The sequence below is a fragment of the Caretta caretta genome, chromosome 28, assembly GCF_965140235.1.
Source record: "Caretta caretta isolate rCarCar2 chromosome 28, rCarCar1.hap1, whole genome shotgun sequence".
Taxonomy (NCBI): domain Eukaryota; kingdom Metazoa; phylum Chordata; order Testudines; family Cheloniidae; genus Caretta; species Caretta caretta.
This window is the reverse complement of record NC_134233.1, coordinates 4,313,592-4,329,127: the sequence shown is the minus strand read 5'-3', so window position 1 is coordinate 4,329,127 and position 15,536 is coordinate 4,313,592. Positions and strand designations below refer to the sequence as shown.

Below are 15,536 nucleotides of genomic sequence, written 5' to 3'. Positions count from 1 at the left end.
CTGAGCTGGGTCTGTACTGACAGGCACGTTGTGTTCCTGATATCCCAGGGCTGGTCTCTTTCTTTCAGAGTTTCCTGTATAAGGCGCTAGGAACGTCCTTAGCAGCTTGTCAGGACCTTGTCCATGTTAAATCACAGATTCATACACTTCTGATGACAGCAGATTATATGGAAGCCCCTGAGAGACAGGTGAGGCCTCCATCCCTCTCCCCATTTTACCAAGTAATCCCTGAATGCTCCCTGTGGGGCTCAGCTCTGAGGTGGCCTGGGACAGATGCCATTTTGCTTCCTATCCTCTTGATTGCTATTTCACTCAGCGCCCGCTCCCCATGTGTCTCAGGCCTGATTGGCACTTTACACCACTTTGGGTGAAAGGAATGGACTCGTGGGCTCTATCAGACACCTGGTTCGATCCTAACCTGTATTTCTCTTGGGTGACAGGGAGTCGTCTCCATCCTCGCAGTCTGTGCTGCGAGCCACTTGGACCTCACCTTGAAGGCACTTCAGGAGTTTGGGGCTGCAATGAGCCAGGTTAAGATTTCTGGGTTCGTCAGCCGCCTGAAGGTAAAGGAGCCAGGGGGTTCTCTCAAACTTCCTCTCCCTCTAAAGCAGGGGCAGCAGCCCCGCGGTATTGTCTGCTCCGGTCAGCTAGCATTGTCCCCCAGTGTATGCGTTCCACGTGATGCCTGCCGTTAAGCAGACAGGAGCACGATGTGGAGCTGGGGTTCTCTCAAATGATTTTTACCGTCTGATGTCTCATGGCTTGAGCGCCCCTCCCATGCACAATGTGTGGGAACTGCATCAGTTGCTTGCATGGAAAAGCATTGAAGGTATTTTTAACTGTTTTTTATCCCAGGTTAGTAGCTGGAAATGAGGAGGTGTTGCAAGCAACATGTGGCTTACCAACCCGCTTTAGGTAGACCACCAGTGGTCTATGGATGACAATTAGGGAACCTCTGATTTAGAGCAGTGGTTCTCAACCTTTCCAGATTTGTGTCCCCCTTTCAGGAGTCTGATTTGTCTTGTGTCCCCCAAATTTCACCTCACTTAAAAACTACTTGCTTACAAAATCAGGCATAAAATTATAAAAGGGTCCTAGCACATTATTCCTGAAAAAAAGACTGCTTATTTTCCCATTTTTGCCCTAGAATTAGAAAATACATCAACTGGAATCTAAATATTGTACCTGCATTTCAGCGGGCAGTATATAGAGTAGTCTAAAGAAGCCATTGTATGAAATTTGAGTTAGTAACTTTGCAAGTGCTTTCTTTGTTGTCTGCTGTAAAACTAGGTAAATATCTAGATGAGTTGATATACCCCCTGGAAGACCCCTGCAGACCCTCAGGGGTACAGAAGTCCCCCTGGTTGAACACCACTGATCTAGAGGATAGAGCAGGAGACTAGGCCTCTGGGCTCCCATTGCTGGCTCTGCCATTTACTCACTGTGCAGCCTTAGGCAAGACATTTAGCGCCTGATCTTGTACCCACCAGTGTCAATGACTAAGCTCCCGTGTACTCCACTGCTGTCGGTTCAGCCTTTTTCGGCTCTCTGGGTCAGAGTTACCCAATGGGAATGATGGCGATGGGGCAGCGAGTTCTATGGGCTCATGGTGCCCGGGCTCCAGCAGTATTCAAGGCTCGGGGGCCCGGCTCCACCAATGTTTGATTCATTCCAAGGCCAAATGAATCAGAAGAACTTGTCTCTAGTGATGTTTCCTATTGTCTAGGATTACCACCATGGGACAAGAGGCAAGACTCGCCGCACCCTGATGCTGACATACAGCAACGTGGCTGTCCATGCTCCAAAAGAGCAGCTTCTCTCCCGAGTAGAGGCAGACATCACAAGGAACATCATTCACCATTACAGAACCAGTTGTCAGGTAAGAGCCTTTGCATGACAACTGTGAGGGGCATTACCCTGAAGTTATAGAATTGCCTCTGAGTTTATAGAGAGAGGGCTTGTATTTTCTAAAACTCTCCTTTGAGCAATAATTTGTCACATAACTGAAATTTAAAACTATAATGGATGGAGCGTGAGCTGTCACATGTTGTATCACTTTTGTTGCTCTTCTTTGTGTTTTCTCTAGTTTTTCTATAGTCTTCTGAAATTCTGTCGAGCACAGCTACACAGTAATTCACATGGAGTCACACTCAGGCTATTCAGAATAACACTCTAACTCCCCTAATATGTATGTGTATCTAGCTCTATCTTTTGCTAGCCAAGAGAGAATGGTGCTAACTTGTATTTAGTTTCTTTGCTGTCACTCTGTTTCTTGGACTCACTACTTCCCTTCCCTCTTCTCTGTCGTCTTGTTTGTCTGTGTGCTCGTTATTTCTGTTCCCTAGGTGTCTGACTGCTGGTACTGACTCTCCTCTCAGTGCAACCTCACCACGTCACTTTGCCATTCAATTCTGCCCTGTCTAAGTGAGAATCTCATTTAGCCTCTGTCAAAAAAGTTGATCACAGTTGAACCAAACGGATATCTTCCAGAAGTTCACAAATGCAAATATTCCATAGGATGGCCCCTGATCTTGACCTCTGCAAAACACCCCCTCTGGATACATTTCCTGCCTTTTGGAAGATTTAACAATCATGATTTCTCTCTGCTCCATATTCACCAGCCAGGCCATTTTGAGGATGTGTGTTATGTGGGACTATAGACATTGCTAATAGCTGTTTTGCATTTTGTTTTTCAGGTGCTGGGCATCGCTCTTACAAACAAGGTAAATTCTAAATAATCTGCCCTCAGCTCTTGCCTTTTCTATCCACAAGTTGCTTGTTTAAATTGCACAGAGCTTGATTTCCTTGCTACATCAAGCAGGAGTCCTGGCTGCTCTGGTGTAAGTGGCCCTGGATTTCTTTCATGAACCTGGGTTTTCTCTTCTTCTGAGGTGGGTGCAGAGCCAGGGTCCTCTGCCTTCTGGGGTCTGTGGACACCTCTCTCCTCTCCTGTGGCTAGATTTAATTCCTGACCTTTATCTTCTGGACTCTGGTTCTTCTCTCCGTTTCTCATCCACATCCTCTTGTTTCTCCTTCTGGATTATGTAGGACATGCACCTAAAATTAACCCTCATCCAGAATGTCACGGAGATTAGCTGTGCCATTTTGGAGACCAGAGACTCCCAGGAGTTCGAATTCTCTTACAAACTGGAGCTCCTTGGCTACATGCTGGTGAGTGATGAGGAACTTTGAGGACTGAAGTACAAAGGAGTTTGTTGTAATGTCATCAGACTGGGTTTCCAGGTAGATGTTGTTTTATCCATTGGCTGTGACTGTACCACTGCAGTCTCATGAGCTACCTGCACGGCACCCAGAATGCTGCTGGGTCCACTCTGAGCTTGGCAGGGATGCCGACCTATTGTGGGCTGTAAGTGGCAGGAATGGCTTGTGTCTGGGGAGTTATCTTTCTGTCCTCCGTATAGCCTGCAGATGGCCCTACGGTCCATTTCTGAGGCAGAGAGCCTGCTGAGCACGGTGTCTGTTTATTACAGGTCTGGCATATGGCCCTGTTTCAGGGTGTGAGAGGAAAGCCTCTCTGCCTTTCAAATCCATTTCCCATTTTTTTAATTTCCCTATTCGTGCATTTCAGGACTTCATTAAAAAGGAACCACTGGATTCCCTGGCATCTCCAGTTCGCTACAAGGCAATTCTTGCCATTAGACATCTGAGGTAGGCTATTTTCTGCCATATTTCCTGGCACTGTGACGTCGTCTTTGTTAGTTCATGAGTGCCAGGTTGGGAGCAGTTTGATGCCTGCCGGGTTTGGCTCACATGCTGCTCACCAGCAGAACTTTAGTTCTTGAGGGTTTGAATGTGTCCATTTGGAGGTTTGTGCTTGAAAGACACAAACTTGGAGGTTGTGGGGCATGCAGTCCAATGCAGGAGAGTTCAGATGGGGAGGGAGGTGTCTGGCTTGCTGGCAGAGGGAAGGAAGCTAGTGGGTTTCTCTAAAAAGGGGACTTGAAGCTTTAGCTTTACTTCTCAATGAGCCAATACTTAATAGAGGTGCAAATAGGTGCTCAGCTGCAAAGTGAAGGGTTGTTTGCATTTGGGGTTTTAGATTGAGACAATCTCCAGTCATTGGACCCATTTCTTTTACTTGGAGGTGGTACTGAGTCTAATGCATGACTTTTCTCTCTCTCTCTTTCTTCTGCCAGCAAACTCAAACCATCTTTGACCTTGAAGGAAAACCGTGAGCTCCTTCATCAGTGTTTCAAAAGTTTGTTTCCCCTCCCTCCCCTGGAGAAGATGATGAAAGAGGAAGGTGAGACAGCAAAGGATGCTCTGCCTATACAGGTACGTGACAACAATTCTCCTCAGGCACCATCCACTGTATTTCTGCCCAGCAGGCACTGGGTGATGGCAGTCACACATGGCCTCCCTGGCAAGGTTATGGTTAGCTTTCCCCAGCCCCCAGTCGTCCCCTCCCCCCCCCACACACACAAATTATCTGTGCTGAGCCTTCTCCTTCTCTTCTGGTTTCAGTCACTGTACATAGAGTCCTTGGAAGCCCTTGGCAAGCTAATGAAGACTTTGCTGGAGGAAGAACCAACCGCACACTGGTTCCAGGAAATGTTTCAAGTGAGTAGACCATTGAACCATGGTGAAGATTGTTTCTTTGTTGTGTTACTGCAGGGAAGAGTCAGAGATTTAGGGGGTCAAGCTTCAGTTGTGGAGGAATTTTCCACAATGGAGTGAATTGTCGGGGGAAAAAGCACCAAATTCTTCCTGGGATAAGCAGGCATGTGCCTTGCTGAAATCCACAGAAGCTATGCCATTTTATGCCAGGGCTGGATTGGGACCAACTTCTTACAATGTAGTTGACACTACTTGGACCGGCAAGAAAATCACCACTGCAGTAGCCAAATCCAAGAGAACCAGTTGAAACTGATCACTTCTTCAAAGAGGAATTCATTCATATTGAGTTAAGCCCTGTGTATGGAAACTCATCCAGAGGAGACTTCCTGTTCCTCAGACATGAACAGAATATCTTGAAGAGCTGAGGGGTGGGGAGTTTGATGCACCTTCAGTATAAAAATGAAGTTCTAAAAGGAGCTGGGCTTCGGGGGGGACTTCTCTGCTCTTTTTCAAATTAATAAAAAGAAACGCTCCTCTCTGTCATTTGGCCACTCAATGTGGGAGAAGTTGCCCAGGAAACAGAACACAGCAGCAGACATCAAACAGCATGCAATGTGGTAGACAGCTCCCATCAGACAGTCTACAGAAGACATCACGAACACAGGCCCAGGTTCATCTCTCATGTAACTCCTTTGTCTTCAATCACTCAGAGGTGAATCTGGTCCCTGGCACTTCCATTAGACATGTAATTCCTTCGCTCCATGGAGGTCGGGTGCTTTGGAGAGGGATTTTAGTGACAATTAAACCTGTTTAAGAGGAACTTTTGGGAGGGATTTTCTGGTACTAACTCTGTCCATTCCCCTGCTCTGCCAACAGCTACTAGAGACATGGCTCCATTCAGAGAAGGAGTGGGAGAGAGAAAGGGCCTTGCAGGCCACCATCCAGCTGCTGACTGCCTATCAAGAGACAGTTCATAGCACAGTGAGTATAGCCTTCCTCTTCCTTGAGCTGACTTCCCTGCTTATATCCGATCTGACACTCAACCCAAATGCATGAAAAAAGCTTCTAGGGCAGCAGCTGGGATCTCAAAGTGACTAAGATCCCTCTGCTTCTATAAGAGAGAGGTTTACACAACAATGCTGTGACCACACTCCGGGCAGACTGCAAGAAGTAGAGGGCAGACGATCCCCCAAACTGATGGCTTATTCTAGAATTACATGCACCAAGTGAACAGCAAAAGAGCTTCCACCCTAGTTAACAAAATGCCAAACACGGTCCCCTTTTGGCATTCCAGACCTAGGCTCCCATCTAAACAGCCCAGTCTAATATAGTGAGGGGTTACTGAAAACCTGATTCACCATATGTGAGGTTCACCCATCATAAAGGACCAGATGCTTATCCCCAGGTCAAGGTGAATCTCAGGTCTTTCCCAAATAGCATGCTGCCAGCCAATCCTTAATAACGAAATTGAAGATTTCTTCTTAAAAGAAAGAAGAGAGTTACAAATGGTTAAAAGATCAATATCCATACAAGTGACTGTCAATGTTCATAGTTCAGGATGACAACAGCGATGGAATAAACTGCTGGCTTGTACAAGTCTCTCTGGAATCATCCCAACAGATCAGAATCCAAAGGCAGCTTAGATGTAAAGACTGTTAGTTTTTCCATGCATTTTCCAGGTTCTTTCAAATGATGATTTGGAAGCTCTCTGTCCTATGGCTTACACTTTCCCTGTTCAAAGTTTCAGCAGACTAGAGATGACAGGATGAGGCCCGAGCCTTCTCTTTTCTAGCTATTCTAGCAGGCTGACAAGCCTACCTCACAAAAATGGTTCCAGCAGGACCTTCCCCCGAGAAAGACTAGGCAATGCAGATCGCCTCCTGAACTTTGCTTTGAAGCTAATCTTCTATTTCCTGTGCATACACAGTAAACTAGTTACTCATTCGCATAAGGTGATTAGCCGTTCTTCCATTATAACACAGAGAGTTAAGCTGAAGACAATGTAGAAATTATTAGTTTCCTGCAGTATCTTACATCTTTGATTTTAAGGTTAACTGAACACCTTGCATACATAATGAAGACCTGAAAGGGAATGAGCATCGACAAGCTAATTTGGTTACATTGTGAAACTTCTAACCGCGTATAGATCAACACAGACAAATAGACTTAGCATCTATTGTTCATTTTTGAATGAGTTGAGGATTGCTAGTCTAATCCATCTCTTTGAAATTCACATGCAAGTGAACTGTCTTGATACAGTGGAAGTGCCTCTTGTTAAGTTATTATGGGTCATACACAGGTTGCCTGGTCTGCCAGTGTCACAAATGCATTCTTGGTTCTTATGCTCCCAGGGTGGTAAGGAAAATTTCTATTTAACCAGCTAAGAACATAAAACATAAGAATGGCTAACCTGCCTCCCGCAAAAGAATGGTTCATCTGGCCCAGTATCCTGTCTTCTGACTGCATTGTGTGAAGATATGCTTCCTTTGGTTTGTTTTAAACCTGCTGCCTATTAATTTCATTGGGGGACCCCTTGGTCTTGTGTTAGATGAAGGGCTAAATAACACTTCCTTATTGACTTTCTCTACACCAGTCATGATTTTATAGACCTCTAGCATATTCCCTCTGAGTCGTCTCTTTTCCAAGCTGAAACGTCGCTCTTTTTTTAATCTCCCTTGGGTGAGAAGTTATCCCATAGGCCTAATTTTTGTTGCTCTTCTCCGTATTTCTTCCCATTCTAACACATCTTTTTTGAGATAAGATGACCAAAACTGCACGCAGTATTCAAGGTGTGGGGGTCCTGTAGATTCCTATCGTGGCATAATGATATTTGCTGTCTTCTTATCGATCCCTTTCCTAAGGGTTCCAAACATGTTGTTAGCTTTTTTGACTGCATGTTGAGTGGATGCGTTCAGAGAACTGTACACAATGATTCTGAGGTCTCTTTCTTGAGTGATAACAGCTAATTTAGACCCCATCCATTTCTACGTACAATTGGGATTATGTTTTCCAATGTGCATTACCCAGTACAGTACAGGAATCAGGGGCACAATGTTACCAGATGTGCCTGTTACTTTGGGGTAGGCTCTTTGATTAGGGTTACTCTTCTTGGGGGGGGGGGGGGATCTGTAATTCTATTAATGTGCTGCTTATGTCACTTGTGTGTTCATATGGAGCTCTACTCCTTCCTTCTGCAAGTGCCCTCCCAATGGAGCGACCCTGCAGGACCTCGGTTCCCCAGGGCTGGGTTCCTCCAGCCCTAGAACTAGATGAACACGCACGCACGTACGCTCACACGAGCAGAGCAAGTCTGAGCGGACCAGGTCAATCAGCACTCTCCAGCTGATCCTCTCATATGTCCCTGTACTCAATGGGCTGGGTTAAGCAGCACTTTCAGCTGCTCCCCTCTTATGTGCCCCAAGTTTAACACATCCCTATCCCACTTCCACATTACAATTGTACTGGTAGTAACCCACTTCATGAGCAAACCCCACAGTATTTTTGGGCGCTACCGGGATCTTTAGCTTAGGTAAAAGAAGGGTTGCTGCAGAGTAAATGGGGGAAGCGGAAAATACAGAGTAAAATTTGGAGAGCGAGAGAGAGGGAGAGAGAAGCAACCAGCTGAACCATAAGTTATTTATTGAATAATAGTGATAACTACACAAGGAGGGCAAAACAAACATAATGGTTACATTTGAAAGGTTAATACCTGAGGAAGAAAAGAAAACGGAGGGGCGAGGGGGGGGGGAATCTCATCCACTCCATGAGGCTTGAACTGGGTGGGGTTCCCAGGTAATGGTGGTAGCTCTGGGTCCTGAGTGCTGGAGACAGGCAGAGCCCCCAGCACAATCAGTCAGGAGATGGAATCCCAGTGGAACTGATGCAGAGTTTGGGTCTATACATCAGAACCCTTACTTGGGCATAGGTAGGGGGTTTTGTAGAGAAAATACAATGGTTCAAGGGAAAACACTAGATTTGTTTATGGGTAAACTCATGGGTTTTCAAGGGTTTTCTTTAGGCTAGACAATAGGAGCTGATCACTCTTGGCTATGGGTGGTGTTTTTTTCCAGGGAGCTCACAAGGCAACTAGGCTGCTTCAGTATTTTAGGATAATAAAGATTTATTACTAGAATTGGTCTGATAATTGCTGAGCTAGGTGTGTGCAGGCATAGGTTCATTAGCATCTGGAGCAGGGATTCCCATGATGCAATGCGTCCCTGCTTTTCTGGTCCCAGAGTTCAGTGCGGTTCTCTGTTCCTCATTCTTCATGCTAATTCCTATCCCATCTTCCATGCAGATGAGGCTAAGGGAGTTGTCTCTGTTCTTCATTCTGTATGCAAATGGAGATGTCTTAATCTTGTCACCCTTCTCAGGAGGGGTGTAGGTGTGTCTCCCAACACCCTTCATTGTTCTCTGCAAGCCTTTTCTCTGATGGGTTTTGGTTCAAACAGAGACTGGTGGGGGCGGGGGGGTGTCTTTCATGAGTCAGACAGGCTAGATACTGTGCCCTGGTTCCCCAAAAACACAGAGCTGGCTGGTCTGAACAATAAGGATGGCAAGTGAAGTCTAGTCCAACTGGAGACCATTCATTCTTTGTTCTTCGTTCTTTTTTCATTAGACTCAGGGAACTTTTGATCACTTTGGATCTCTGATTGGACTAATAGCACCAAACAGCTGTGATTCGCTGGCCACGTCCCGTCAGTGCGTGGTTGACTGTATCAGCTGTCTTCTCTGTATACAAGGTGAGGAGACCATTAGCAGGTATAAGGAATTCTTCACCTTCTTTCACTGTTGTAATGTCCATTTGTCTGCCTATCTAGTTCTTTCTGTCCTGTCTGTTGTTGCTTAGATAACAGAATGGTGGGCATCTTGTAAATACCTCATTAGAAGAGAAGATTCTCATGTGTAAAGAGCCTAGCACACTTTTGGGAACTGTACAACTAATAAATGGTCTGCCTACAGGTAGATAAGGGCTAAATTCCTTAGGGCTTGTCTACACAGGGACAGTAAGGAAAGTTAATCCAAATGAACTAAAGGTGTACATTTCAAGTGCATGAGGTAAATGGCATTAAACACATGTGTGGATGCTCTGATTCTGAATTAAAATGGGCCTTATTTATTGTAGTGAATTCCATGAATGAAGCGAACCTGAATGAAGGCCACTTTAATTCTAAATCAGTGTGTCCCCACAGGTGTTGAATGAAGTTTAACTAATGCATTTTGAAAATGAATGGGGATTAGCTTTCTTGAATATCTCCATGGAGACAAGCCCTTGGTACTAAACATTTTCATTCTCTTTACCCTGCCACTGGCTGGACTGGAGGGGTTTCCTGGAATAACTCTGTAAACAAACAGTTCTTCCAGCAGCCCTCTGCCATGAGCACTCCGAGCGACTGGAGTAAGTAGAGGCCATTTTTCCCCTTTGTGAAAGAGTAGGATATTCTTTTCACCTAATGGTTAGATGTTAAGGGATAGAGCTTGGTTATCGTTTAAGGCCATTTCCAATGAGGGTGACCAGACAGCAAATGTGAAACCTCGGGACAGGGGGTGGGCGGTAAGAGGAGTCTATCTAAGAAAAAGACCCCAAAATGGGGACTGTCCCTATAAAATCGGGACCCCTGGTCATCCTATTTCCAATGATTCTTAATCAGTCCTAAAAACAGTGTTGGTGATTCAGAAACAGAATAAGGGACTCCAACCTTTGAATGTACAACATAGTAATCCCAGCATTGTTTAGAAGTGACTGATGATGAGCCTGGGTTTCTTGCCAAAGTTTTTTGTCTATCCCCGTCTCTTTTACAAGGAGAGTTTGGTGGAGGGATTCACCTCTAAACTGGAACCTCTGATCTACCTGCATGAGTTGTACTTGAATAGGAGCTTAGATGTAAATAGTGAGAGCAGAGAGACTACTGAAACCAGACACACACACAAAGCTGCTCCAAGCTGAATACAGTGCTTGTTCAATCCTGGATCATTCACAATAACATACCACTACTGTTAACGTTCAGACATTTTAGGGTGTAATCCCGACTCCATTCCAGTCAACAGGAGTTTTGCCATTGACTTCAGTGGGGCCAAGATTTTACACTATGCTGATGACAACATAGCACATGGATCCTCCCGTATGAAGATCCATGCAGTAGGGGTTCAGTTTCCTTAATCGTTACAGTACTTTTTCTCCTTTTCTCCACTCCAGGCCAGTCCATAAACCTGGGCTCAGCAGAGGAAGAGCTGAGATGTCTCCGTGAAGGACTAACAGCTCCAGACCCCGAGGCTCTGTTTCAGGCATCTTCCAAAATGGCCAGGGTAACTGACTCAAAAAGCTTGTGCGGATGTGCGAGTGACCGGGCACCGTTCATTTGACATTTGCTCTTTCATGATGCCTTTCCGTACTCGGAGGGAGCTGTGGGAGCGGGGCGTTGGCTGCTAGTAACCAGGAAGATGCTTTTCATAGATGTGTGCTCTGAATGCCACGTAAAAACCAGATTCCAAAGAACGTTGCACGCCCATGAAAATGCGCACGCGGATGCACACGCATGTACCTATCCAGCAGGGCCGGCTCTTGCTTTCTCACTGATCCAGAGCAGTGAAGCACAAAAAATAATGAAATAAAAGAGCCCCCATGCCGCCCTAAGATTGGCCGGAACACCGCCCCTTGCAATCTGCCGCCCCAAGCACGAGCTTCCTCGGCGGGTGCCTGGAGCCGGCCCTGCCATCCAGCCACCCAGGAGAAAAACTGTGTTAGTGGAACATCAAGCTGAGAAACCACCCAGGATTCATTCCGTCACCTTGTGGGTTTGCCTTCGCCGATATTTCTGTGCATGCCTCTCTTGACTGACTTCTATATGCTGTAAAAAGATGCAGTGTATGTAAGAGACTACAAAGGGAAACTTACCTCCTGCCTATCCAGTACAATGTTGTGCTAACTATGCAACAGAGTCTTTGCCTCTAACCTGATATCATTAGTGTAGAATACAAAAATGTAGTCTTTAGACTAGAGAGAGAATTGTAATCCCAAATGGCGAGCTAGACAGGAAGCTAATTCACCATTTGCTGATGCAGGTATATCTTTTTTTCCATTTTTAAAAGTGCTGGAGCCAAACATCATTGCGGTCTCTCCTGTTTTTGATTTCTTCCCAGGTTGTTAGTGAGTACTTTCCCTCCAAACAGGCCACAGACTTTATTGCGGCCACATTGGGTGGTCTGCTGTCTGCTAGCCCCACCTGTGCCACGGCAGCTGGACTATGGATGAAGATCATCCTGAAGGAGTGTGGAGATGCCATGCTGGACAAGGTAAAACTGGGAACTGGAGAGCTTTTCTGCCTAAACTCTAGGCTTTTTGATCTTTGCCCTCATGTGTATGGAAGAAAAATCTTGCTGTTTCTCCCCCTCGGACATAGAGTCGATTCCATCTCTGTTCCTACCCTAAGATAGGCAATGGCAGAATCAATAGCAGTAGACCGAGATAATCCAAGGGAAAAGGAAGATGGTTGGTTCTTTATTGGTCTAGCTTGTTGCCACAGTATTCAGCCAAGAAAGGCTGAGAAAACAGACTCTAGGGAAAAGACAAGAAGACAGAATGACTGGCACTTGGAGGCCTCCAGGTCTTAGGAGGCCTATGGCTAAGGGCTACATGGATTAAAAAGAGCACTGGGCTATTGCCAGCCTCTTGCCAGGTTTCTGAGCCTGGCCTCCAGCCCGAGCAGGGACAGCTCCACTTTTAGCCCCATCGTGCAAGCCCCACAGGCCCAGGTTGACCTGAGCTCTGACACTCACTGCTGTGGGGTTTTTTTGCTGTGTAGACCTACCCTTTAAGAAGAGAAGGAAGGAGGGAGAAAACTCTAGTGTCTTTGGGATCCACTATTTATATGCCTTATTCTGGAGCCCAGTACATCAGGGCTAGATGAAAGGAGCACTCCACAAATCTTCTAACAAGGCTGGTGAAAGGCCTCGGGACAGGGAACCCTCGCAGCAGAACTGCCATGTTTGCACAGTGTTTTGAAGATGTGAAGGGCTAGGAAGGAATATGAGAGGTAGTCACCTGTTCAGAGTCCCAGGCATTTACACACTGTCTTTAAAGCACTTGCATATTTTCTGCTTGTGGTTGTTGATGAGCTCTGCATTCTTCGAGGCAAATGGTCAGATTTGGCTGCTTAAATCACAGCTGCAAAATCTGGGCAAGCAAAGCTGCCTTTTGTGCATGTGAACTGGTTTGTGTAATGCATAGCTGGGCACCACCACATTAAATTACCTGGTATGTCTATGTGTGTGTCAGTGTTAATTTTTACAGCCGTGTGTGGGCACTTTGTGTGGGCTCAAGTTACGCAGACGTATTTGAACATTTGCTTCTTGAAGTGAGGCATTTCTAAAAAAGCAGCAAATGGCTAAATAAAGGTTTTGATTCTGTAGAGGGAATGGAGAGAAAGAAAAAGGGACATTTCTTTCTGGTTTTGTTCCTTCCAGGTGCCAGATATCCTGGCTATACTATATCGCCACATGCCTACTATCCAGGAGGGCAGCTTGAGGCAGTTCCTGGTGGAGGCAGTGTCCATTCTAGCTCACCATCACCAAGAGGCAGTGATCTCCAGCCTCCTCAGCAAACGTCTGCCGATGGACAGGTATATACCGCTACCTATTGCATTCATCTTGGTAAAACATGGATCCCACAGCTTTACTAGGAGATGTAGGGCTTCATTTAAGCCGCAAACAGTTTGGGATCATTCCTAAGGGTTAATAGCCTGGCTCTTTCTGCAGGAAGGTCCAAGAACATGTTAAGGTGGGGTGCGGAGAGAAATTAAGTGTCACTCTGTTTCCATTCATGGATAGCTGCTTTGACATCCTAAAGATCTATCTTTACTGGTATAACTGGAGTGTATTGTTGGAAACATCTACCTCTCTAGACGCCTGAATTGAGCTCACTCTGGAAATGAGCAGTGGCTGTTGGTTTCCTGGTAGCATAACAGCTTCAGGTGCAAATCCCTGGCTGATTGCAAAGACTAGGGCCAATATTATCATCAGACCTCTGCTTGGTATCAGTGAGGGTGTGGCTGCTTGAGCAGAGTTGCCATTCTTGGTACTTAAAAGTGGACTGGAAGCAGATCCATCATTTCATTTCAAGATCCCTAACTGAGGTATCAGTTATCAGTGCTGGAATCTAAGACCATAAGAACAGCCATACTGGGTCAGACCAAAAGGCCATCTAGCCCAGTAGTCTGTCTTGCAACCGTGACCAGTGCCACATGCCCCAGAGGAAATGAACACAACAAGTGATCCATCCCCTGTTGCCCAGTCCCAGCTTCTGGCAAACAGAGGGTAGGGACGCCATTTGTGAAGGGGACCTAGGATGGCCAAGAACATTCGTTCTTATAGTTGTATGTCCATCTAGTAGGAATCTGGCTTTTCTTTCATCCACTTGCCTAGGGTTTCATCCAACCCTAGATCTTTGGGAGCCACATGCTCATGATTCCATATTGACTGGGAAGTGGAGAAAACAGGAAGTGAGGTTGGCGCTCTGTGTCCTGTCCTTCTGAAGTCTAGTATTAATGGTTAGGCTGCAGGAGGACTAGGTCACTTAACTTAGTTCTGTAACTGGAAACTCAATATTTAAACATGAGGAGCATTAAAGGAGGACAGGACTCCTAACTCTCTCATCATAGCAAGGAGAACATTTGGTCTTTGCTAAAATATGACACATTCAGGGTGAGCCACAAAAGTGTCCAGGGCTCACCTGTAACTTCTGTTAAACTGCAGTGACACCGCTGAGCAGTGGAGATCTCTGGGGGGAGACCCCTTGCTTGCCACTCAAGTCCTACGAGCCCTAATAGAGAAGATAAAGACTCCAACAAGAACAGAAGGCAGCATCACCTCAGAGACCGAAATGGACAGGCATTTGGCAGCTGCTGAACCTCTCTTAGTAAGTTAGATGGCAGACACGTCTTTCAGGCTTTCCTGTGCCCTGCGATAATCCTGCTGATGGAAAGCTGGAAGTGTGGTATAATATTGCTGTGTGGGCACTTCTCCTCTGATGGACTGTCTCCCTGAGTCCAGCTCTGCTGCCTGTGGAACAAATACGGCAGCTTTAGATACGTTACTGATTTACTTAATACTATCTGGCCATTAGAAAGTCTTTGGAGCAGGTTTCTTTGCAAATCTTCCTTTGGACTCACAGCATGCCTTGGGAGGTCATACACATTTGTACAGATGTGGGAAAGTGAGCCACGAGTTAAGCAAGTTGCTTGCTGTCATTCAAGTTACTGGCAGAAGGGAGAATTTCGTACAGCAGATATCAGACGGGGAGAGAGGGTGTGATGGTGTTGGGAAGAGATCTCCTTTTTTACCATGCTCTCCTTTCAGGCAACATGTGCCATCTTTGAGGTGGTGTCAGCCCTGCAGTCGAGCAAAGCTGTGCGGGAACTGCTCCCAGAGTTGTTTCCTGTTCTCCTGCAGCAGGTCAGCCAAACCCTCGGACAAAAGCTGCCTTTGCCAACGAGAAGCAGCCCGAGAGAAATCTGAAAAGGGCTACAACTTACTGAGGGCAACCCTTGCCGGTAATTAGAAGGAAGGGAGAGAAACCAAGAGAATTCCAGTAGAGTTGTGTGACGCTCCCGAGGAGTTCCCAGGGTTATGAGGCACCTTACCACCACGTGCCCTTCGAGTGAGGAAGTCTTGTCTGTGCCTGCTGTGGGTCAGTTCCCTGAAACGACCAGGCTCTGGCAAAACAAACCCTGCCACCCAGGCCTCCTCAGACCTCAGTCTCTTTGTACAGGTTAATGACAGGCACACACCCACCCCCGAGTCCTCTGACCATTCCGTATGGTGTCCAGCCCTTTATCCACTGAACTCCCACAGAATTGTCAGGCCTGCTGTTCCCAATGGAACAGTACACACCCGTTTATTACTTCTACTTTAGACTCTGTACTCGATACTTAGACTCTGTACTGCAAAACACACAGCACTTA

General features: G+C 46.2%; 1 protein-coding gene and 2 long non-coding RNA genes across 3 annotated transcripts in view; all 3 read left to right on the top strand.

Annotated features, from left to right (window-relative positions):
• The window catches only part of LOC142070314 (uncharacterized), a 334,822-nt gene that overhangs the window by 46,049 nt on the left and 273,237 nt on the right, over window positions 1-15,536 (top strand). The gene's annotated exons all lie outside the window — the stretch shown is intronic.
• LOC142070312 (uncharacterized) lies at window positions 4,493-9,321 on the top strand. The gene is made up of 3 exons (XR_012666278.1): window positions 4,493-4,581; window positions 5,455-5,559; window positions 9,197-9,321. It is a non-coding gene; the product is annotated as an uncharacterized LOC142070312 (long non-coding RNA).
• LOC142070209 (maestro heat-like repeat-containing protein family member 1) lies at window positions 11,734-15,090 on the top strand. Its single transcript, XM_075123747.1, has 4 exons — window positions 11,734-11,871; window positions 13,042-13,196; window positions 14,329-14,491; window positions 14,932-15,090. Exons 1-4 carry the CDS (start codon window positions 11,827-11,829, stop codon window positions 15,088-15,090), a joined length of 522 nt encoding a protein of 173 aa, XP_074979848.1. The 5' UTR covers window positions 11,734-11,826.

Bases quoted from the DNA above. Each gene is read 5' to 3' on its own strand.
- LOC142070209 (XM_075123747.1), top strand. From the start codon at position 11,827: ATGAAGATCATCCTGAAGGAGTGTGGAGATGCCATGCTGGACAAG. The intron at 11,872-13,041 runs GTAAAACTGGGA...TGTTCCTTCCAG, and splicing joins GAGATGCCATGCTGGACAAG to GTGCCAGATATCCTGGCTAT. The intron at 14,492-14,931 runs GTAAGTTAGATG...CTCTCCTTTCAG, and splicing joins CAGCTGCTGAACCTCTCTTA to GCAACATGTGCCATCTTTGA.